The sequence below is a fragment of the Nomascus leucogenys genome, unplaced genomic scaffold (assembly GCF_006542625.1).
Source record: "Nomascus leucogenys isolate Asia unplaced genomic scaffold, Asia_NLE_v1 Super-Scaffold_3019, whole genome shotgun sequence".
NCBI lineage: Eukaryota > Metazoa > Chordata > Mammalia > Primates > Hylobatidae > Nomascus > Nomascus leucogenys.
In genome coordinates, this window is record NW_022095789.1 from 24,530 (window position 1) to 49,600 (window position 25,071).

The 25,071-nt window shown below is 50.5% G+C and overlaps 1 protein-coding gene and 1 long non-coding RNA gene across 2 annotated transcripts; both read right to left on the reverse strand.

Annotated features, from left to right (window-relative positions):
* Positions 1–3,574: 3,574 nt before the first annotated feature.
* On the reverse strand, positions 3,575–4,935 carry LOC115833700. The gene is made up of 2 exons (XR_004029039.1): positions 4,525–4,935; positions 3,575–4,413 (listed from the first exon to the last, which is right to left on the reverse strand). It is a non-coding gene; the product is annotated as an uncharacterized LOC115833700 (long non-coding RNA).
* An 8,040-nt stretch (positions 4,936–12,975) lies between these two features.
* Positions 12,976–23,268, reverse strand: B4GALT7 (beta-1,4-galactosyltransferase 7). Its single transcript, XM_012505063.2, has 6 exons — positions 23,114–23,268; positions 18,834–19,196; positions 15,799–16,024; positions 14,694–14,777; positions 14,301–14,405; positions 12,976–13,775 (listed from the first exon to the last, which is right to left on the reverse strand). Exons 1-6 carry the CDS (start codon positions 23,161–23,163, stop codon positions 13,620–13,622), a joined length of 984 nt encoding a protein of 327 aa, XP_012360517.2. The 5' UTR covers positions 23,164–23,268; the 3' UTR covers positions 12,976–13,619.
* Positions 23,269–25,071: the final 1,803 nt, after the last annotated feature.

Genomic DNA, 25,071 nt, shown 5'->3' on the forward strand with positions numbered 1-25,071 from the left:
AGGATGAGAAAAGATATTGCTCACAAACGGTAATCCAAAGAGAGTAAGGGTGGCTATACTAATACAAGACAAAAAGACATAAAAACTGTTACAAGTGGCAAAGAAGGACATTATATAACAAAAGGGTCAATTCACCAAGGAGGTTTAACAATTACAAATATATATGCACTAAACATCAGACTTCCTAAATATGTAAAGCAAACACTGACAGAATTGAAAGAAGAAATAGACAACACAATAATAGTAGGAGATTCAATACCCCACTTTCAATAATGGATAAAATAACCCAACAGAAAATCAGTAAGGAAACAGAGGACTTGAACAATACTATAGGCCACTTAACCACAGACATATACACAACATTCCACCCAACAACAGCAGAACACACATTCTTCTCAAGTGTACGTGGAATTTTCTCCAGATAGACCACATGTTGGGCCACAAAACAAGACTTAAACAAAATATAAAAACATTGACATTCTACCAAGTATCTTCCAATCACAATGGGATGAAACCAGAAATCAATAGCAGAATGAAATCTGGAAAACCCACAAATATGTGGCAACTAAACAACACACAACAATGGTTCAGAGAAAAAAAAATCTCATGGGAAATTTTAGAATACCTTGAGACAAATTAAAATGGAAATACAACATACAAAAACTTATGGATGCAGCAAAAGCAGCACTAAGAACTTACAGATGTAAATAAATGCTTGCATTAAAAAAGAAGAAAGATCTCAAACCAACAACCTGACTATATCTAAAGTAGGAAAAGAAGAAACTGAACCCAAAGTTAGCAGAGGAAGGTAATAGTAAAGATTAGAGCAGAGATAAATGGAGAATAGGGAAAAAATGAACAAAACTAAGATATGGGGTTTTTAAACATTTCATTTGTTTGTTTTGAGGCAGAGTCTCACTCTCTCACCCAGGCTGGAGCTCAGTAGCACAATTATAGCTTACTGAAACCTTGAACTCCTGGGCTCAAGCTATGCCTCAGCCTCTCAGGTAGCTGGGAGAACAAGCACGCGTCACCATACTCAGCTAATTTTTTTATTATTTTTTGTAGAGGTGGGAATCTAGCTAAGTTGCCCAGGCTGGTCTTGAACTCTTGGCCTCAAGTGATCCTCCCACCTTTGCCTCCCAGAGTACTAGGATTACAGACATGAGCCACTGCACCCAGCCACAGAGTTGGGTTTTTGAAAAGATCAAAACTGACAAACTCTTAACTAGATTAAAAAAGAGAGAAGATTCAAAGTACTAAAATCAGCACTGCTAGCTCAGTCATAGAATTTTTTTAAATTACTAAAATCTGAAATGAAAGAGGGGGAATTACAACCAGTGCCACAGAAATAAAAAGGATTATAAGAGAATACTACCAACAATTATACCCCCAATAAACTGGATAACCTAGAATAAATGGAATAATTCCTAGAAACCTACCAAGATTGACTCGTGAAGAAATAAAAAAAATCTGAACAGAACAATAACTAGTAAGGAGATAGAATCAGTAATCAAAAACCTTTCAACAAAAAAACCTAGAACAAGGTGGCTTCACTAGTAAATTTGGCCAAACATTTAAATAAAAACACCAATCCTCCTCAGACTTTTCCAAAAAACAGAAGGAGAGAGAACTTATTTCAGCTTATTCTATGAGGCCAGCATTACCCTGTGATATGGTTTGGCTGTGTCCCCACCCAAATCTCATCTTCAGTTGTAGCTCCCATAATTCCCACGTGTTATGGGAGGGACCTGGTGGGAGGTAATTGAATCATGGGGGTGGGTTTTCCTGTGCTGTTCTCATAACAGTGAATAAATCTTATGAGATCTGATGGTTTTATAAAGGGGAGTTCCCCTACACAAGCTCTCTTGCCTACTGCCATGTAAGACATGACTTTGCTCCTCATTTGCCATTTGCCATGATTGGGAGGCCTCCCCAGCCATGTGGAACTGTAAGTCAACTAAACCTTTTTCCTTTATAAATTACCCAGTCTAGGGTATGTCTTTATTAGTAGCATGATACACCCTAATATCAAAGCCAGATCAAAAAAACTACAAGCAGCTGGGTGCAGTGGCTCATGCCTGCAATCCCAGCACTTTGGGAGGCCAAGGTGGGTGGATTGCTTGAGGCCAGGGTTCAAGACCAGCATGGCCAAGGTGGCGAAACCCCATCTCTGCTAAAGATAACAAAGATTAACCGAGTATGGTGGCACGCACCTGAAATCTCAACTACTGGTGAGGCTGAGGCAGGAGAATCGCCTGAACCTGGGAGGCAGGGGTTGCAGTAAGCCAAGATGGTGCCACTGCACTCCACCCTGGGCAATAGAGTGAGACTCTGTCTCAAAAAAAAAAAAAAAAAAAAGGAAAAGTAGAAAACTACAATAAAACTGCTAACCAATATACCTGATAAATGTTGATGAAGAAATCCTCAACAAAATACTAACAAACTAAAATTCAACAGCACATTAAAAGGATATGCAGTCATCCCTTGGTTGACTACATGGGGGGACTGGTTCCAGGACCTCTCTTGGATACCAAAATTTGCATTTGCTTCCTGGCAACCGTGGGGTAACATTCTCTACACCAAACGTCTCAAATTCAACTGTCTACAAGAGCCAAGTAAGTGCCCTAATGAGTGAAGTCGGCCAGGCAGGAACTGAGAATTACAGAAGGGAGGCGTCCACCGTCACCCTTGCTTGGAATGCAGCCCTCCAAGACCTGGTCTTACTATTTTTAAGAGAGCTGATGATCCAACTTTCTTTTTTTTTTAAATTCATAGTTTATGTTTTTCACATCTTTATTTTTATATGTTTATTTTTATTTCTATAGGTTTTGGGGGAACAGATGGTGTTTGGGTACATGGGTAAGTTCTCCAGTGGTGATTACTAAGATTTTGGGGCACCCATCACCCAAGCAGTGTACACTGTACCCAATGTGCAGTCTTTTATCCCTCGCCCACCTCCCACCCTTCCCCCTGAGTCCCCAAAGTCCACTGTATCATTCTTATGCCTTTGCATGCTCATAGCTGAGCTCCCACTTATATGTGAGAATATACCTTTGGTTTTTCATTCCTGAGTTACTTAGAATAATGAAATCCCCACACACCTAGGTTCAGGGCTCCTCCCCAGGGAACTTCTGAGGTATGGGGAGTCACAGGAGAGAAGTTAGGAAACTCTGGCCTCCATCCCATCCCTGTAGCAGACAAAGTTCTTAGGGATTTAGAGGCGATTTTCTTTTGTCCTTTCTAAGAATTGACATCATTGGTCTCATCTTGACTTGCTTCAAGCCCTACTGATGAACCTTTGACAGAGTCATCCCCCGAATCTGACTCTTCTCCATTTTTCCAGAAAAGGGATTAGATAGGAAAGCCACATATCCAGGGGCCTGCAGCCTGTGACTTCAGAACTGGAAGTCTAAACCCTACAGCCCCTTCTTCTTCTGAGCCACCTACTATTGTTGCAGAATTGTGTGACTGAGTGTTGTCTCCTTAAAACAACTGTAAACTCTGAGTGCAAGGATTGTATTAGTCAGAGTAAAGCTATGCTGCTATAACAAATAGTCCCTACATGCAAAGGTTCAATACAGTAGATGTTTATTTCCTGCCTACAAGGCAGTCTTCAGCATGTGTATGTTCATGTGGTCATTCAGGGATCCAGGCTCCTTGTGTTTTCTGGCTCCACCTCACCCTAGTTCCTAATCATCATCCACATCCAGCTGATGGAAGGGAAAATAGCGTGAGGTGTGTTCCCAGGAGGCTTTGCATGGGTTAGACCTAGAGGGCAAACACATCACGTCTGCTCATGTTCCATCTGGAAAAACATATTTGAGTTGCCACAGCAAATTGCAAGTGAGAATGAGAGATGGAGTTCCCTGTGTCTCCAAGAAGGGTATGACTTTGGCAGAGCAGCTCTTCTGTTCCCTGACTTCTCTTTCTCCCCAGAACCCAGCACTGAGAGGGACCATCAGAGGATGTTCCATGAGAACTTGGTGAGGGTTGTGGAGAGGTTGGCTGCTGCTTCTCCATCTTCATACAGATGTCCAGACAGGGGACCAGAGGTCTCAGGGCTGAGCTCTACCTGGAAGCCCCTCACGTCTGTAGCCATCAAACCTCCAGATAAGACAAGCCCTGAAGCATTTTGGTTGCATCAGAAAACAGATGGAAGGCCGGTCTTCACAGATGGATACACCTTATCCTAGCTTCCACCAACAGAGGTTGCATCTGTGCAGAAATTCATCCCAGAGCACCAGGCAGGTGGGTGTCAACTTCTGCTGAGATTTCGCTGTATCAGGAAATTCATGCATCTGGTGCAACTGTCCCGGAGTGGCTCTGACAGTCCAGGCCTGGGCAATGGAGACACTGATGACAGCCTTGAGCAGAGTGGTTTTAGTAGAAGTGGCAGAGACAAAAGCCAGGCTAGAGGAGTTTAAGGAGGGAACAGAGGTAAATAAGCTAGAAATGAACTTTTCCAGTCACTTGGAAAAAATAAGACCAAAGATGATTATGCACATCACAACTGATACACACACACAGCCCAGGGCCAGGTTCCCTCCTCTCTGGAACCCCTGATTCCTGCTGGTGCTGTTTTATCTCCCCAGGTAGCCACCGTGTCTTTATCTCCCTCCAGAGAAGCAGCGTGCTCCAGACTCTGGTGCACTGGAGGCAGGAGACAGCTGCAGGTGGTGGTGTGCTCTGGAAGAGTAGAAACAGAGACCCCTCATAGAGACCCTGTCTTCAAAATAGACCTAGGCTCTTCACCCCACCACCCCTGCCACCACCCCACCCAAGCCACTGCAGTGTCTTGCCCAGACAAGGGGCATAGCCAACTAACTGATCCCTCAGATCTTGCCCTGGTCCCCCTAACTCTTTATATGGCAGCTTTCTCCATCTTAGCACTTTGGGAGGCCGAGACAGGTGGACTGCCTAAGCTCAGGAGTTCGAGACCAGCCTGGGCAACATGGTGAAGTCCAGTCTGTATTAAAACTATAAAAAATTAGCTGGGCATGGTGGTGCGCACCTCTAATCCCAACTACTGTGGAGGCTGAGGCATGAGAATCGCTTGAACCTGGGAGGCAGAGGATGCAGTGAGCCAAGATGGTGCCACTTCACTCCAGCCTGGACAACAGAGCAAGACTCTGTCTAAAACAACAACAAAAAAAAAAAAACGAAAGAAAGAAAGAAGGGAGGGAGGGAGGGAGGGAGGGAGGGCGGGAAAGAAAAAGGAAAGAAAGAAGGAAGGGAGGAAAGAAAGAGAAAGAGAAAACACTATAACAGAGACGATGAAGGCCTTTGATGGGACCATCAGTAGACTGGACATAAATGAGGAAAAAATCAGCCTGAAGATATGTTAATAGAACCTTCCCAAACTGTAATGCAAAGAAAAAAATGGGGGAAAAAAATTATACAAGAACTGTGGGACATTTTCAAAAGGTATCATATATGCACAATTGAAACACCACAAGGAGAAGAAAGGGAGAACAGAGCAGAAGAATCGTGAAAGTTATAATGGCTCCCAATTTTCCAAAAGTAAAGGCAGACACAAAGCCACAGATCCAGGAAGCTTAGAGAACACCAAATAGGATAAATACTTAAAAAAAAAAATCAACACCTACATATATTCAAACTGTAGAAAACCAAAGACAAACACAAAATCTTCAAAGAAGCCATAGAAAAAAACCCAGCTTGCTTATATAGGAAACAAATAAGAATTACAGCCTTCTTGTCAGACACCACGCAAGCAAGAAGAGAAAAGGGTGAAATATTTAAAGTGTTGAAAGAGAAAACTAGCTGGGCGCAGTGGCTCACGCCTGTAATCCCAGCACTTTGGAAGGCCGAGGTGGGCGGCTCACGAGGTCAGGATTTCAAGACCATCCTGGCTAACACGGTGAAACCCCGTCTCTACTAAAAATACAAAAAATTAGCCAGGCGTGGTGGCAGATGCCTGTAGTCCCAGTTACTCAGGAGGCTGAGGCAGGAGAGTGGCGTGAACCCAGGAGGTGGAGCTTGCAGTGAGCCGAGATCGCGCCATTGCACTCCAGCTTGGGCGACAGAGCAAGACTCCGCCTCAAAAAAAAAAAAAGAGAAAACCCCATCAACCTAGATTTCTATATCCAACAAAAGTATCCTTCAAAAGTGAAGAAAACATTGTGTATGTAAAGGCTACAGAATGGTGGATTTTATGATGGTTTAAAAATGGTGACATCCATGTTATAGAAATTTTTTGCTCTCACGAAAAGAATGAAAGAGAAACAAAAACTTTTTGAGGGCCAGGCACAGTGGCTCACACCTGTAATCTCAGCACTTTGAGAGGCCAAGTCAGGAAGATCGCTTGAGCCCAAGAGTTTGAGACAAGCCTGGGTGACATAGTGAGACCCCAGCTTTACAAAAAAACTAAAAATTAGCTGAGTGTGGTGGCATGGTCCTGTAGTCCCAGCTACTTGGGAGGCTGAAGTGGGATCCTTTGAGCCTGAGAGGTCGAGGCTGCAGTGAACCATGTTTGGCCACTGCACTGCAACCTGGGTGACAGTCAAGACCCTGTTTCAAAAAAAAAAAAACTTTCTCAGACAAGCAAAAAAATGAGAGTTACTGCCAGCCAATCTGCCCTACAAAAACAGCTCTTAAGGGAGAAGGGAAGAGATATAGGTTAGAAACTCAGATCCACATAAAGGAAGTGTCAGGAAAGGAGTACATGAAGACAATAGAAAATCTTTTACATTTCCTATTCTTAGTTGATCTAGTAGGTAAATGCCTGATTAAAGTAATAATAGCAACATTGTGTTGGGGTCCATAGTAAAGGATAGGTGAAATCAAGAATAGCACTCTTACAAGGGTGAGGAGAGAGGAACTAGGAATACTCTGCTAGAAGACACCTGCACTGCCCATGAGGCAGTAAAGTGCAATTTGAAAGTGGATGTTGATTAGTTGCAAAGCTATATTGCGAACTCTACGGCAATGAATTAAAATGTTTTGAAAGAAGTATAATTATAATGCTAGAAAGTAAAAAGAGTGGAATCATGTAAAATTCTCAGTTAAACCAGAAAAGACAAAAAAAGAAGGGAAGGTAAGAAAAACAAGGACAAGTGCACCTGCTAGAAAATGCTGCAGACATGGTAGATATTAATCCAACTATCTCAATAATCACTTTAAATGTGAATGGCGCTAAAAATACCAACTAAAACACAAAGACTGCCAGTAGATTAAAAAAAAAAAAGACCCAATGATATGTTGTCTGTAAAAAAAAACCCATTTTAAATATAAAGACACAAATAGTATAAAAATAAAGGTATGAAGAAAGATATACCATGTTAATACTAATCAAAAGAAAACTGGAGTAGCAGTATTGATATCAGATAAGGCAAACTTCAGAGGGAGAAAAATGATCAGGGATAAAGAGGGCCATTATATAATAAGAGGGTCAATACTCCAAGAAGACGTTGTTAAATCCTTAATGTGTATGCACCTAACAACAGAGCATCAACGTGTGCGAAGCAAAAACTAATAGAATTGCAAGAGAAATAGACAAGTCCACTATTATAGTTGGAGACTTCAACACTCTTCTATCAGTAATTGACACAGTTAGCAGGCAAAAAAATCAGTAAGAATATAGCTGAACTGGACAATACTGTCAAGCCACTGAATCTAATTGACATTTATAGTATACTTCATTCAATAGCAACAGAGTACATATTCTTCTCAAGCTCACATGAAACATTCACCAAGATAGACTACATACTTGGCCTTAAGATACACCTTACAAATTTCAAAGAATACAAACCATACAAAGTGTGCTCTCAGAGGAAATTAAACAAAATCAAAAACAGAAAGGTAGATGGGAAATCTCAAAATAACTGGAGATTAAACAAAACACTTCTAGATACCATATGGGTCAAAGAAGAAGTCTGAACAGAAATTTTAAAATATTTTGAACTAAATAAAAATGAAAATACAATGTATCAAAATTTATAGGAAGCAGTGAAAGTAGTGCTTGGAGATAAATTATAATATTGAATGCATATATTAGAAGAGATTAGAAAGATTTAAAATTCATAATCCAAGTTTCCATCTTAGGAAACTAGAGAAGAAAGATCAATGTAAGCCTAAAGCAAGCAAAAGGACAGAAATAAAAATTATAGTAGAAATCAATAAAATAGGAAACAAGAAACCAATAGAAAAATTCAAAGTAAAAATGTGCTAATTTGTGCAGCAGCAATAGAAAAAAGAAATAAAAACAGTACTTTGACAGGTCAGTAAAATTTGTAAACCTCTAGCGAAGCTAACTAAGAAAAAAAGAGAAAACACAAATTGCTGATAACAGAAATGAGAAAGGGGTCATCACTATTGATCCTAAGGACATTAAAAAGATAACAAAAGAATATTATGAGCAACTCTGTACCCACAGATTTGATAGCTTAGGTGAAACAGATCAATTTCTTGAAAGACACAAACAACCAAAACTCACACAGGGAAAATAGATGATCCGAATAGGCCTATATCTATTATGGAAATTGACGAATTATGGAAATCAATAAACAACCTTGCAAACAAGAAAGCACCAGACCCAGAGGTTTTGTTGTCAAATCTAGCGAACATTATGGAAGAAATGGTACCAATTCTCTACATTCTCTTCCCAAAAAATAGAAGTGAAGGGAATACTTCCTAACTCATTTCATGAAGTTAGCATTTCCTGTATCAAAATCAGACAACGTTGGAAGAAAGGAAAACTACAGACCAATACCTCTCATGAACATAGATCAGCGATGTCCAACCTTTTTGGCAACAAGGACCAGTTTCATGAAAGATAATTTTTCCATGGGACATGGTGGGTGGGGCAGATGGTTTCGGGATGAAACTGTTGCACCTCAGATCATCAGGCATTAGTTAGGTTCTCATAAGGAGCTTGCAACCTAGATCCCTCATATGTGCTGTTCACTATAGGGTTCACACTCCTGAGAATCTAATGCTGTTGCTGATCTGACTAGAGGCAGAGCTCAGGTGGCAATCCTGGCTCACCTCCTGCTATGTGCCCTGATACTGACTGTTACTAGTCCCAGGCCTGGGGGTTAGGGATCCCTGATATAGATGCAACTATTAGCAAAATATTAGCCCATTGAATTTATGAATAAATGAATCTGTGAATACACCACAATTTAACAGGATTTATTTCATATGTGCAAAACAGGTTTCACATTTAAAAAACCAACATAGGCCAGGTGTGGTGGCTCACGCTTGTAATTTTAACACTTTGGGGGGCCAAGATGGGCAGATCACCTGAGGTGAGGAGTTCAAGACCAGCCTGGCCAACAAGGCGAAACCCTGTCCCTAAATACTAAAAATACAAAAATTAGCTGGGCTTGGCGGTGCACGCCTGTAGTCCCATATACTCGGGAGGCTGAGGCAGAAGAATCACTTGAACCCGGGAGGCAGAGGTTGCAGTGAGCCGAGATTGCGCCACTGCACTCCAGCCTGGGCGACAGAGCGAGTCTCCATCTCAAAAGAAAAAAAAAATTACTGTGCCTAATAGCTCCCTTAGCTACAATCCACTGCTGTTACACTGGAGCCCCGTTGATGTAGTGGCAAGATTTAGGAAATGGGGAAGCACGTTTCTAATTTTATGATTAAATCTTGGTCTTTTAGTGCATCCGTATCCTTGGTGTCTTCACAGGTGTCTTAGCTTTGTCCCACCTCCTTAGGTGAGACAGGAAGGCTAGAGGCGGCTGGAGCTGGGTGACTGTTGTAGGGCCTCAGTAAGACAGGCTCTTTTTTCTTGTTATAGAGATCGCTCTCGGTGTTTTTATTATATTTATTTATTTAGAGACAGAGTTTTGCTCTTGTTGCCCAGGGTGGAATGCAATGGCGCGATCTCAGCTCACTGCAGCCTTCTGCCTCTAGGGTTCAAGCGATTCTCCTGCCTCAGCATCCCGAGTAGCTGGGATTACAAGTGCCCGCCACCATGCCCGGCTAATTTTTTTTATTATTTTTAGTAGAGATGGGGTTTTGCCAAGCTGTTTACATGGTGATACTGAAACTGAAAGTTGCTTTTCTGTTTTTTTGTTTTGTAAAATATGTTCTCAAGGCATGACGGCTGAGATAGCAAAAAGGCCATGTGTCCGTCCATTTGGCCTTTTGGGAAACAGTCTGCAGTGGAGTCGACCCTCCGTGAAGGGAAGGCCTGATGGCGTCTGGTTCATCCTGCTAGGGAGGACTCCTACTGGCTCTGGGGGCTTAGCATCTCCACCCCCACTCCCCTGCCTCATTCTGGCTTCACCATCTCTCCCTTGGACTGGGCTCTCTCCTTCCTCAGACTCCACCCTGCAGTCCACCTGGGTCCCCCAAAGGATCTTTGTTATCCCCCAAAGGATCTGTGTCATAGAACACAGGTAAGTGTTCAAAAGTTCTCCCCTGGCCGGGCTCACACCCGTAATTCCAGCACTCTGGGAAGCTGAGGCGGGCAGAATGCAAACATAGTGAAACCATCTCTCTACTAAAAAAATACAAAAAATTAGCCAGGCGTGGGTCCCACATGCCTGTAATCCCAGCTACTCCGGAAGCTGAGGCAGGAGAATCTCAAACCCGGGAGGCAGAGGTTGCAGTGAGCCGAGATCGCGCCACTGCACTCGAGCCTGGGCAACAGAGTGAGAGAGGCCCTGTCTCAAAAAGAACAACAAAAGTTCTCCCATGCTTGAAACTCCTCAAAACCCCTGCACCCCTAGAATAAAGTACAAGTTGCTTAGTGTGGCATTCACAGATCCTCATGACTCACCCCAGCCTTCCCTCGGCTGCCCGCCTCCCCACTTCTGCACAGTATCATGGGTGTCAGGAACACTCAAGCTGCTCCTGGGTACCTGACACACATGCTTGCTCCAGGCTCTCCGCCTTTGCACATGATGATCCCTTCCCTTTCCTGCTGACAAATTCTCCACCAGCAAGACTTTGCCTCCTCGGGGAAGCCTTCCCCAAGCACTCCACACAGCTCTCATTTACGGTGCCACACTCTGGGTCCCACTAATGCCCCATCAGTGCTCCTCAGCACCCAGCAACAGAATCCCTGTCTTCCTCGAGGCAGCGGAGCCTGAGGCAGATCCTTTGCACCTCCACCATGGCCCTGTTTTCCTCTCAGCCCTCCCCATCTGCCCTTTCCAGCAGGGGAGAGGAGGGAGGCCTGCGGGGAAGGAACACCTGCTCATGGGCACCTGCTATACAGGGCAAAGGGGAAGAAACCTGGCTCTGAAAGTGGATTCCAGGGGTTCCCAATTCCGGCCCCCCGTCCCGTACAGCTCTGGGACCTTGGGCAAGCTACTTGCCTGCCTGTGCTTTGCCTTCCTGATCTACAGAACCAGTGAATTAGGACCCAGCTCTTAGGTAGGGAGGCCTAAGTGAAATGCAGTGTGAAGAATTTTGTATCTGGTGAATGTTCAACAAGGGATGGTTATTATTATTGCAACCACCACCTCACTGGCCAAGCACTGCCAGGTGCTTCTACATCCTGGGTAGGTTTCAGCCACGCCCTGGCCAGCGAGGCAGGGATGTCAAGTCCATTCCACGAAGGAGGCAAGTGGGGCACTGAGGCGGCACAGGACTGCCACTTCTCCTCGCCACCCATGGCTCAGGTGTCTCCCACTCTCCTGGAGGGTAGTGGGGGCCCAGGATGCAGAGTGAGGGGAGCTGCAGATTTGGAATGTGTCAGGCCCAGCCTGGAGTGCCCAGCACAGCCTTGAAGATAGAGGTGGGAGCAGCACAGCCTTGAAGATGCAGGTGGGGGTGGCAGTCAAGGGAAGTAACAGGCTGCAGGGCTAGGGATGCACCTAAGCCCAGGTGTCAGCTGATCTCACAAGGCGGAGGGACCTTCGCTTTTCTTCTGCTCATTGCACTCCCCCAGTGCAGGTGGAAAGGAAGGAACCTCCATTTTCTGAGGTCTTCCTATGTGACAGGAAAGTGCAGAGCTGGGAGCTTTGATATTACACCTGTTCCCACCAACTCCCAAGAGCTGGTGTTACTTCCCGGTGTCCATGTCAGTCCAAGATGAAGCAGCTGGGATTGTCCAGGGAACTGGCACAGTCCCCTCTCCACCACCCTTGCACTAGAGTCGAGGCCTGTCTGCCCATCACAATAGTGGGTGTGGCTGAATCGATGGGCAAGGTCAATTTAGGATCACAAAGACCCTGGACTAAACACCTGAACCTGAAGCTTTACCCCAGCCCTTTCTGCTTAAATCCCTTGGCTTACACACAGGTTACACAGTGCGCAACCCACACAACTGCACACAGCAGCCCTGATCATCCTCAGAGGAGAAGTCTTTTTGAACCAGAGCTGTGGATTCTACCTTCCTGAGCTCTGGGACCACAATCCCTTCCTTCAGGACTCCAGGTGTCCCGGTGTTAAGACAAACCCACATTACTGGGGCCTGATGGTCTCCTCTGCCTTCTGCCTTGCATCTTTGGCAGCCAAATGCCTTGGAGTGGCCTACATGCAGGGTCCCTTGCCTCCCACTCTCATGGGCTCTGGGCTTCCCTCCGAGTGATTCCCCCGAGTGCACTCCCCAGTTCCATGTCTTCTCACTGCTCCTGGGCATTCGGTGACCACTGTAATCCCTCTGTGCTGAGGGAACACCACAGGGATCCTCCCACTTCTCCCCTTCTCCTCCCTGCTCAGGCCGTGACCCAAGGCACTGGCTGAGTGCCCTGCCTGCCTCTCTCCAGTCCTGTGGGTGAATCTCCTCAGCCGCTCTCCCTCCTCTGTGTCTCAGTGAGGCTGGAGGAAGCTTACCCAGAGAGAGCCTGAAGGTGGTCAGAAGGGCATTCAGGGGGCTGTCCAGAAGCCTTGGTGGGGTGGAGGTGATACAGGAACCCTCACGCCTTTGGCTTCTCCTCCCCCATGGACTTGTCGTCCCAGCCCCACCCCAATTCCTGGCCAGCTTGTAACTCACCCCTCCCCTTGCTCCTCAGCCAAAAGTGACATGTGAGCGGTCCACGACACATTTTTTCTGGCCTGCCATACTTTTTTAAAGTTTCATTTAGGTGCTATCATTTAAAAAATCAGAAGATACCACTTAAGAATCCAGCATTCTAGTTTCTTTCGAAAAATCAGAAGATCTGGCCATACTAGGCCCACATTGCGGCACAGCAACAACCAGCTAGAGCGGTGCTGGCTGTTCCCCTCTGTGGGGCTTGTGCTCTGGTTTCTGAAGTTCTAACCCTCCCAGGCCCAACTGCCACCTACGCCAGCTGCATGGCCTCTACGCTGTGTCTCTGCACGAGGCAGCCCAGCAGGAAGGAACAAAAGTGGGGTTGATGAGAGGTTGTCCTGTTCAGCCCTCCCCACTGCCCACAGGCCTTGGCACGTGAAGGAGGTCAGAGTAGGGTGAGCAGGAAGGCAGGGGGGATCCCAGACAGGACACACCCCAGCCTCTCTCTGATCACTGTGCATGGCAAGCAGCAACCCAGGCACCCCACGTGTCCTGGCCCAGCCCAAGCCTGCCTTGGCAGCCGGGTGGCTGCAATTGCGTAGCTTGCTGTCTTGGTCCTGGCCACTCCACATCCTGTCAGAGCTGGCCCGCGACCTGAGGCCTTGTCCTGAGCCTGAGCAATGTGGCCTGTAGGTACAGGCTTCCTCACTGTCCATCCAACTCAGCTGAATGTGCACCAGGGTGTGGCGGTCTTGTCACAGTCCAACATGATGTTGAGGACAGTGCAGGGGGCCCCAGCCACAGACAGGGCAGTGCGGGAAGCCACATGGTACTTCACAGTGTTCAGGCCTCCCTCCCTGTCCACCTTGAACTGCTCCTGGGGAGGAAGGGAGGAAAGAGCACGGACTCAGGGCTGCATGGGTGCCAGCTACCCACTGACCCCACACAACCTCGCCATCAGAGGTCCTGTGGTCCCCACTGGAGAGGAAGAACCCATAGCTCAAAGCAGTGAAGCCTCTTGCCCAGGGCTGCGCCCCACTAGGAAGCAGGAGAGCCAGGGTCTCCTGTTGGATGTATATGCCTCCTAGAGAAGGGGCTGTTTGAGGGTGGGATCCCTGCATCCCGGGTGTGGCTGGGATTCTGGCACCTTCAGCTATGCCTCCCCCACCCCACCCTGCCAGCCTGCATGGACCCTGAGGTCTGGGCTGACCCACAGTGCCCAGGGTGCCCACAGCAGCCACCAGAGCAGGGCACGGTGCCCAAGCAGAATGCCCATCGACTGACCTGGGCCAAGCAGGGGAGGATGGGGCCATTTGGGCCAAGGAGAACTTGGTGAAAGCCCGGGCCTGCTGGCTCCCCACATCACCACCTATCCATCCCCGATGAGGAGCCCTGCCAGCACCTGTTTTTGAGCCGCGATGCGCTTCTGGTCCCTCTTCCGCCAGGCTGGGTCATGTAGGTGGCGAAATGTCTTGTACCCAGTTGTGATTCCCGAGGGGCGGAAAAGCTAGGGAGGTCCAAGGAAGTCGGGGTCAGGCTGCCCTTCCTGGAGCCCCAGCCCTCACCACCAGCTTCCCTGAGGTCCCACAGGAAGGGGCCTGCACTCCAGCCTGCAGGAGAGGAGACTGGGGCCCACAGAGCAAGGAGCCGGCTAGATGACCATGCAGGGCAGGGTTAGGGCAGGGATCAGAATCAGGGCCATCTCCAGACCCCGGGAGCTTCATCTGAGGAAACAGAAGAAAGTCTCAGGGCAGCCACCACAGCTGAGGTGGCGGCAGGGCCTGGGGAACCTCACCTGGAGCCCAGCTCCTTTAATGCGCCGGTAGAACTCGTCGTCCTCGCGGCCCCAGCCCCAGAAGCGGTTGGACATCCCATTGCACTGACACAGAGACAAGCAGCGTCACTCGGCCCATCTTCCGGGGGGGGCGGGGGGGGCCTTTGGTCTCCTACCGCTCGGGAGTGCCTGCCCCTCTCCCCTGGCGCTTCTGAATAAGCCCCAGGTGCTTACAGGTTCCTCCACCTCTGCAATGCTGGGGGCGGCAGGAAGCAGCACATCCCAGTCCCTCTCCCGTTCTCATGGGGCTGTGAACCTGTGTGAGATGCTCACCTTCTCAAAAATGTCTGGCTGGCCAGAGGGGATCTCTTTGGGGAACTGTCAATGGGCAGAAGCACCAGCTCCTACTTGATTTCTGCTTCCCCCATTCCCCTTTCTCCTGGTGGCCCTGCCCTCATCTCTTCCTGTGTGTGTGAGAGGGGTAGCAGGGTTCCATGACAGACACCCATTCTTGCACCTGGCTCAGGGGCTTCATTGACATAAAGCTGGCTCCTGCCATGGCCTGGAGAGGAGGAGACCCAGGCCCGAGCCACGTGGTTCTTCCTGCCTGACCGTCCACCAGCCAGTGACTGGCTGAGGGGTGGGCTCAGCACTCAAGCCAGCCAATCAAGAGCCAGTGCAGCTCACTGCTGGACTCCTGCCTGAGCTACGAGGGAAGGGCCCCATCTCCCACCAGACCGGGGCCTAGATGGATACAGACTGCAGTGACAACCACCACCTTGCCAATAAACCCAGTGCAGGGAAGGACAGCTGGGAGATGGACAGAGAAACAGGGTCCTGGTGACACTGTCTGAGAGGTGGGCAAGGTGCACCTGATCCGCCCCCTACACTCTTCAATGTTAAGGGCCACTAACCACCCAGGTTTCTGAAGCCAGCTTGCAAGCAGTTCTGCTGCTGCGGCTGACTGGCTCGCCTGCTCTTCGCACTCTGGCGCTCCTAAGTTCTCCTGCTAGGCTGGGGCAGGGCTCCATCTGCTGGGCCCCAGAGGCACTGCCCCATCCTTCCCACCACCTGCAGCCTGGAGGGAGCTCCCGGCTCTGAGCAGAGCAGGCTGTCTGGGCCTCACCAGCTGGTAGTGCTGCTTGGAGAGCAGCAGGATGCCGCCAACATAGGTCTTGTAGTGGTAGAGAGGGTGGAGCTCCGGGGAGGCCACGTGGAAGGGCCCAGCCTCAGGAAAGCCATAGTCCAGCTCCTCGTTGAGAGGGAGCAGGTCAACATCGTGCATGGCAATGTAGTCCGTGCTGTTGCTGCTCTCCAGGAAGCCCACGTTGATGAGCGCCGCCCGGTTGAACCTGTGCAGGGTGGCCAAGGCTGGGCAGGGGCAGCACATGGGCTCACTGCCTGGGGCTCAGCACCCACCCAGGGGTCCCCATGGTGCCTATGCTGCCCTCTGGCCCAGCACTGACTTCACTCAGCCTGTGGGGCTGTCCCTCCACTCATCGCACGAATATTTACTAAGCACCCACTATGTGCCAGAAACCATTCAAAGCACGGGAGGTAGAGCAGTGAAAAACCAGGCCCTGTTCTCAAGGAACTGAGACCCTAATAGAAGGAAACAGAAACTAACAAGCAAACACAAAGCGTGGCCGGCAGTGGTTAGTGCTGGGGGAAAAGCAAAGCAGGCAAAGAGGGTGATCTTGCTGGGGGTGGAGGTGGCTCTTGTCCTCTATGGGGCCATCAGGGAGGGCCAGGGGAACTGAGTGACAGAAACCTGAAGGCCTGAAGAGATGACCCACCGGGCAGTGGGTGCCTAGGGCTCTGCATAGGGGAGACGGCGCTGCCACGGCAGGAGGCAGGAGCAGACAACGGGCAGCTGGGCAGGGCGAGGGTGGAGGAGGGGATGTTGGGGGCGACACAGTGACTGCACAAGGCCCAAGGGCCACTGAAGGACGGGGCTTTGACTCGGGTAAGATGGGGTGCCATGGAGGCTCTGAGCAGGGTAGAGGTGTGCTGTGACTTATCCTGGACAGGACCGGCCTAGCTCTTGTGCTGGGAGAGACTGTCAGAGCAGGGGCGAAAGCAAGGAGACCAGCTGGGAGACTATGGCAATGATTTAGGTGAGAGACCAAAAGATGAAGGTGGCCTAGCTCAGGAGGTGGCAGTGGCAACAGCAAGAAGATGGATTTTGCTAACAAATTCTACATGGATTTTGCTAACGAATAGGATGCGGTATATGACAGAGAAGGAGCGGCTGAGGACGACCCCCGGGCTTTTGGGCTTGAGCAATGGGAGCAAAGAGCTTCCATTCCCGTGGAGAAGAGGACAGAGCTACAGGTTTGGGGCAGGGCAGGCCACCAGCAATTCAGCTGTGATCACGGAAGCTTGCAGTAGCTCTGAGGCCACCACGTGGAGGGACTGTGTAGATGGCTGGGCTGTTGAGCCTGGAGTTCAGGAGAGAACTCCAGGGAATAGCCTCAGGAATCATCAGAGTAGAGACGTGGTTTAATGCTGGGAGATGACATGAGATGCCCCAAGGAACACCTGGAGTTAGAAAAGGGGGGGCTGCCAAAGCACCGAGTCCAGAGAAGCTGGACACAAAGACCAGGAGCTCCTCAACGGTGAGAGCTCGGGGAGATGAGCAGAAACCACAGACACGGGCCCAGCCAGTGCAGAGGGAGGACCAGAGGGTGCTGCCCCAAGCAGGGGCATTTTACGAAAGAAGATGCTGCTGGCAGGTCCACAGGATGAGGGCCCAGCACGGCCTCTGGACCAACAGAGTGGAGGTGGCTGATGACCTCAGTGAGAGCTGCTCTGTGCCATGGTGGGTGCAAGAGTCTGAGCAGAAGGGGTTCAAGAGAGACGAGGGGAGAGAAAGGGAAGGAGGTCTGCCAGAAAGCAGAGAAGGGTGACAGCCTCGAGGGATGTGGGATCCAGGGAGTCTTTTTCCTTTGAGAGAGGAGCCACTTCAGGGTGTGTGTGCCCACGGGTATGCTCCAGGAGAGGAACGCTGATTGAGAGGGAGAGGAAGGGGCCAGCTGTGGGGTGGGGGGAAACACTGAGGGATGGGGATGGTGGGAGTCAGCCCGGGCAGAAGCTGGGACAGCCTTGAGTCCCTGTGCACAGAGGCTGGCAGGTGAGTCGTGGAGGGAACTGGGGAAAGTTCTCTTCCATTTCATTCTGTTTTCTGAAATTGGAAGCAAAGTCATCAGCTAAGAGTGAGGACGGGGGATGAGTGAGGAGAATAGATGGTTTTAAAGGCTGCAGTGGACAGACCAGAGGAAAGTGAGGCTCCCGGCAGGGCAGAGGGCCTTCCTCACAGGGGGATCATGGGCATGGGGACAGCAGCGTGGCCGCCTCACATGTTGTCTTTTCTCTCCATACCCTCCAGTGCCCAGGTACAGGTGTGGAGCAGACAGCTGGAGTAAATCAGGCTGGGATTACGCCAGCAGCAAGGGGCCAGAGGCTTAAGGGAGTGTGCCAGAGAGGATTTTAATGGCGGACCTTCGACTCCAGGCTGGGTAAGGAGGAAGTAAAGACAAGAAGGGTGGCAGGGAAAAGGTGGGGGGATCTGGGGATCCGGATCCAGGGGACTTGAAAAGGTGGGAAGATCAGGCTGGTGGGGCTGAGAATCCATCTTCCAGTGGGAGTTACCTAGAGGGAAAGGAGGTGGGGGCTGGTGGGTGAGATCTCAGGCTGTGGTCATGGAAGGGAGCAGTTTTTGGTAAGGGCGGGGATTTTAGGATAACGCCAGACTGTGGGCAACTTTAAAGCCGTAGCCTTGACCCTCCCTTTCCCTAATCCCCAGGCCAATCCCCAGGGAGTCCTGTCTGGACTTCCTCTACAGCACCTCTCTCTACCCCCCCCCCACCATGCCATCAAGCCACTGTCATCGCAGACCACAGCAGTGACCACCTAACTGGTCTCCCTGCTTCTCCTCTTGCCCTGGTATAATCCGTTCCACATACAGCAGCCACAGTGAGCTTTTCAAAATGGAAATTAGATCAGGGCCCTCTCCAAAGATTCCTGTCACACCCAATGAGAGGGGTCTGCCACCTCCTGCCCTCCTGCCCCTGCCCCAGGTGGCCTCTCACAGGCCCTGAGTGAGAAGCCTGAGCCTAGGAAAGGGGCGCCAAGAGGGGAGAGGGTGGGGGCAGGCGCTACCTGAAGTGGTCCACCTGGTTGAGCACGTAGATGTGGTGGTGGATCTTCTTCCTGCTCAGGAAGCGGTGCATGTGCGGCGCAAAGACCAAGAGCTCCTCAAAGCGTTCGCGGAAGGGCACCAGCACTGCCAGGCGGTGGGGGCCCCAGGATGCATCTTCTTCCCAGTGCTCAGGGGGCGGCTCTGGGGGGCAGGCCCGGGTAGGGCCCGAGGTCTCCTGCCCTTGTCCCCTGACTGCCCGGGCCACGTCACCAGAGCAGCTGAGCTGCAGCCAGAGTAGGGAGAAGAAGCCCAGTGAGAGACAGGCCACGAAGAGGTGGAAGACGGAACATTTCCGAGGGAGGCCGCCGGAGAGCAACCTGGACCTGGGACAAGAGCAGGACAGGGTCAGAAGGGCAGGGCAGGGCTGGCCCTCTGACAGACCCTTTCTCTGGCCTCCCCACAAGGAGGCTGCACATAACTGGTCTACCCCAAGCACCTGGGAATTAGTACAAAAGCAACTTTAATGTTTTCGCTCATGCCACCACCATGCATCAGAATCCTGCTTACCTCTCTAGACCCAACCCATGCCACCCACTCTTGGGAAGCCCTCTGAACCACGCCCAGTTCACAGAGCTGCCCCACCTCCTCAGTGCTCTCTCACTTTCTGTGACTGAGTTCTGGTCAGAGCTGCTCAGGGCAAGGATGAGGAGGCGCCTGTCACTTGTATGCGCTCCTCCCCGCGACAGTGGCTCAATGTCCTGAGCCAATGACAGGAGTCCCCACCTTAGAGATGCAACCCACTGCTTTCCAAACCCACTCCCCTATAGATCCACCCCAGCAGAAACCGTGGCTCCATCCTGCTTCCAAGAATGACCAGAAAGGCCACCCAGACACGGGTGTGTGCTGGCATTAGTCCAGGTAAAATGACCAATGTTTACTCTGGGAAGATCAGACGTGCCCCCGAAGCAATGCAAGGCCCAAACTGTCAGTGGCAGTTCACTGAACGAGCCTCAAACCTTTAGTCCAAGAGGCAGCTCATGTGATAAAAGATGGGAGACGGAGAGGGAAAGAAAGATGAGGGCTGGGTGCAGCACAGGCACTGATTTCAGAAACTGGAAAAACAGCTGAACATCATAGACACTGGGGTGATGCCAGGAGACAGCCTTTTCGTTAGCAAATACAAAGAAACAGAATTCACCAGATTCCTTTGCCCTTCCTCTGAAGTTCCTGAGTATGCTGAGACAGGAGCTGAGGAATCCATGAAGGGGGAAGCTTCCTCGGTACTCCCCCTACCTTCTCCCCAAAGTAATCTGCAAAGGAATCCACTTCACAATCTTAAGAGTCAGCGATTAGCTATCAGGTCTTATAAATTCTATCTCCTGGCCGGGCGTGGTGGCTCACGCCTGTAATCCCAGCACTTTGGGAGGCTGAGGTGGGTGCATCACGAGGTCAGGAGCTCAAGACCAGCCTGGCAAATATGGTAACACCCCATCTCTACTAAAAATACAAAAATTAGCTGGGTGTGATGGTGCGTGCCTGTAGTCCCAGCTACTTGGGAGGCTGAGGCAGAAGAATAGCTTGAATCTGGGAGGCGGAGGTTGCAGTGAGCTGAGATCACACCACTGCACTCCAGCCTGGGCAACAGAGCGAGACTCCACCTCATAAATAAATAAATTCTATCTCCTAAGTCCCCCTCTGATCCTTCCTCACTCATCTGTTCCTTGCTCTGCTCAGACCCCTTCAATCTTCTGAATGACCCTCCTCTGTTTGCCAGACAAAGGCCAAGCCCTTTGGCCTGACAGTCAAAGCCCTCCATGACCTGGCCCCAACTCCAGGTGCTCCCAAGCCTTCGCCCCATGTTCTCATGCTGGGCGCCTCGGAGCTTCTCCACTTGATATATTCCCTCTTGCTCCAGCCCTCACACAGCCTGCTCCTTCTGCCTGAAGTGTCCTTCTTTATCTGCCTGAGGACCCCTGTTGATCCTTCAGAGCCAAACTCCAATGTCATGGCCAGCACTGCCCCCTGCCCCCATAACGCTCCCACTTTTGTATTCCCATGGCATCTTCCCACTTTTTTATAATGCCTTGTGTCCTTGCTTCTCAGGCCATGTCAGATTCTCATCTGTGGCCCCAGCACAGCAAGCAGAGACCAGACGGCAGAGAGCTTGCCAAGTGAGTTACAGAAAGGGTTAAAGCAGTCAAGGCATGCTTTAAGTCACACGCTAAAGCCAGACCAACTCCTCCCTTTTTCTACAGAAACTGCCAACCTGGAAGCCAGTAGTAGCCTTGAAGCCAGGCCCAGGTTCCACACGCAGCTGAGAGGTGGCCTGGTAGGATACCCCCCAGGCTTCTGACTTACCCCCCAGTATCCTGTGGTGGTGGATTCAGCTGGGGAGGAGCACAGCCCAGTCCTGAGAGTGGTCTGGGAAGGCTGGAACCTCTACAGATTCTCCCTTGCCCTCTGGGCTTTTTCTGGGGACAGGGTAGAGACTGGAGAGATGGATATGGGGTGATATCCCACCTTCAGGAGAAGAAGCAGTGACTATTATCCAGGGGAACAGCATGGACTGGGTACTCCGCGCACTTCCACACGCTATTCCCTCGGCCCTGCTCCCCTCTCCTATGAGGAGCACGTCCCCATGGGCATCACCCTGTGCTCTAAGAGCACAAACCGCTGAGCAACTGAATTGAACCCAGAGTCCCAACTCCTCAGGACAGTGGACACTGAGAACAATTGCTCCTGGTGCTCCCAGGTGGCAAGCCAGATTTGCAGTCCCAGCGGCTCCCAGGCCCAGGCCACCCTGGCTCTGAGGGGCAGGCCAGAAGCAGCTTTGTCTCCCTCATCAATCACTGCCCGAGGCTAGTAAGAGGCAGATTCAAACCCAGGCAGGCTGGCTCCAGAGCCTACACTAGATAGCTACACTAGTCTGCATCAGTTGCGTGGATCTTTGCACCACCTGTGTCAAAAGCACAGAATTGACATCAGTAAATTTCTCTGGAAACAGCTATGGAAAGGGATCAGGAAATAGAAATGCTCCTCTATTACCTTTCCTTTCTTGTCTCATACAAACCTTCATACTACAAGGTTTGAATCCTCAGCTGCTCTGGTTACAGCTCCTCAAAACTGCAAAGGTAACTGGAAGACAACTGGCATCTCCTCTTGTGCTAGGCAGTGCCATGGTCTTTACATGTATGCTGTCCTTTAATCCTCACACAGCCCTGCAGAGTCAGTACTGTGATAACTGTCTCAGCGATGGAAAGGCTGCGGTCAGAAAGATGCAGGGGTCTCTGCTCACATAATTAAGGAGGACTCCTGCCCAAGTCGAACTCTAGTCCACGCTATTATATTCCTGTCTTCTCCTTTCAACACCAAGTCTGAAAAATCCCCAGAAGTACAAGCCGTGGCCACTAAATTCCAGAATCTTATGGCACCTGACGTACTTAAGAAACACGAAGGAAATGAGGTGTCATTCACCAGGAGGAGATCCACTCATGTCTTCTGTGAGAAGACTTAACAGGGACACATCTCAAGTGCCCCCCAAATGGAGGCAGTCAAAGCGCTTTCCCCATTCTGCTTTAGTGAGGAACAAAATTAGCTAAGGTGTGGGCCAAGCTCACATCTTTCACGTAGGGCCAATACAGCTGCACAGGAAATGGACTAATGCGTGTACAAGGAGTGTCTAGTACGTGCCAGGCAGTGACCAGCCAGGCAGAGCACGGAGCTTCTGTCTGGTGGGTTCTGCTGGTGGCCTGCGAAGGATGGGGGGAACGTGTTAAGGAGGAAGGGTAGGGTCTGAGGTATATGGATGTGATGAGGAAGGCAGAGACCAGAGAAACGGAATACGTGCCCTCAGGCATCAGAGACAAATTGAGAAACACAAATCCATGGTGAGAGGTCAGCGGAGTCAGAGACCCGCAAGCAGATAGAGGGAGGCCGGTGGAGAAACACAGACACAACGAAACACAGAACGAGAGAGACTAGCAAAGAGGGGATCAGAAACTCACAAAGGGAAGTCAATGGAGAAATACGGACCCACGGGTGGGGGGGAAGGTGCTGGGGGAAGAACGAGTGCCGCGGAAAGGGAGAGAGGGGGCGGGGAGTGGCGGAGGGCGGGAGAGGCAGAGACCCACACGGACAGAAACCGGAACAGAGCGCCAGGGACCCACAGGGAGAACCACACGCCGTCACAGAGACCCGCAGATATGGAGACGTGATGGCCTCGGGTTCCCAGATTCCGCGGGCAGCCGAGAAAGGAGCGGCGCCCGGGAGGACGGGGCCCGGGCCGACCGCCGCCGCTCACCTGCCGTCCTCCCAGGGAAGCTGCGCCGCTTTCCTCCGCGAAGGGAACATCGTGCGGAGAGGCGGCGGCGCATGGGGCAGGGGCTCGCAGCCCGGCCGGCCCGGCCTCCCGGGCCTACGCGGCGCCTCCGCCTCCCGCTCCGCCCAGGCCTGTCCGCCCCGCCCCCCGGTCCGCCGGGTACGCCGCTCCGGCCGCGCCGCCAGCTCCCGGAGCCGCCGCCTCCAAGGTTCTGCTTGCGAGCAGCGCGGGCGCGCCTCCCTCTCTGGGCGGCTCCTTCCTAGCCGCCCCGGGACCCGCCTGACAGCCCGAGAAACTGAAGTCCAGAGGCCCAGGACCTCCCAACAAATCACTGGGCTGGGACTGGACCTAAGAGTCCAGACTCCCAAACCAGCGCTCGGGGAGAACCTGCGTCTCCGTCCTCTTCCCGAGGGGAGGCGGGAGCGTCCCGGGGTCCCCGTCTCGGCCCAGGCGGCGAGTTCTCCGCGCAAGCTTGGAGGGGCAAAGCCAAGCTCACGGCTCGGCGCTGAGTTCAGCTGACAGCCCGCGCGGGCGTTAGGAGCCGAGCTCTGAAGACAAGTTGACTGAATTTGAAACCCAACTCTGCTCACGCCTGTAATCCCAGCACTTTGGGAGGCCGAGGCGGGCAGATCACGAGGTCAGGAGATCGAGACTATCCTGGCTAACACGGTGAAACCCCGTCTCTACTAAAAACACAAAAAATTAGCCGGGCGTGGTGGCGGGTGCCTGTAGTCCCAGCTACTCGGGAGGCTGAGGAAGGAGAATGGTGTGAACCCGGGAGGCGGAGCTTGCTGTGAGTCGAGATGGCGCCACTGCACTCCAGCCTGGGCGACAGAGCGAGACTCCGTCAAAAAAAAGAAAAGAAAAAGAAACTCGACTCTTCCAGTTCAGCTGTGTTTTGACCAAGCCACATCTCTGCATCTGTTTCCTCACCTGGGTATATCAATGGCTCCTATTCTATATGGTAGCTGTGGGGATTCAAGGAGAAAGTGCAAACACTTGTGCAGCGCTAGGCACACAGTTCAACGCCATATAAATGACAGCTGTCATTCAGGAAAAGGGTACTTTGGTGGAGCTGAGAACTGAAGAAGGGAATAGGAGACTGAGTTCCCATATCTGCCCCGTCAGCGTGGTAATTTAACCATCCCCCTCACCCCCAGCCCCCCCTACCCCTCCTGCTAGCCTCCTACCTGGGGAAAGAAAGCGGCAGTTGTTAGACTTGACCTCCTCTGCTCTTCCAGGCAAACTTTAAGTTTCCTAATAGATAGCAAACATCTATTAAGTTCTTATTATGTGCCAGTCATTGTTAATAGTTCTTACTACATGAGGGTTATCTCACGTAGCCCTTGTCGGTAGGTGCTTATCCCCAAGTTAAAGTTGAGGGAACTGAGGCACAGAGAGGCAAATCAGGTAGTTTGGTTGCACAATCTATGGGTTTGGGGTTTTTGGTTTTTTTCCCCACAATCTATGAGCTTAATCACTCTGCTCCAGAGATAACTTCACCATGGGTGGGAAATGAATCATTCCCAGTAACCCCTTTACCCCGTAAACCTGGAAGTATATAATCCACCCATTCCCCTTCCTGTTGACTCCCCCAGGGCACTGCATCCTACGCCAGAATCTTGGCCAATGCACAGCCCATCTAAAGGGCTCCATCCGGTTAGCTGTTACCACATCAGGATGAAGCCCTACTTCAGATTGTCAGATTCACTCTCTCAAGAAATCAGATCTCAAATGAAAACCCAAATTATCTAATTTTTAAATGTGATATCCAGCTAAGAGCCATGTTGATAATGACACTTCAACTCTGGTCTCTTTTCACTTTTTTATTTTGTTTTATTTATTTTTTGAGACAGAGTCTCACTCTGTCACTCAGGCTGGAGTGCAGTGGCACGATCTCAGCTCACTGCAACCTCTGCCTCCCGGGGTCAAGCAATTCT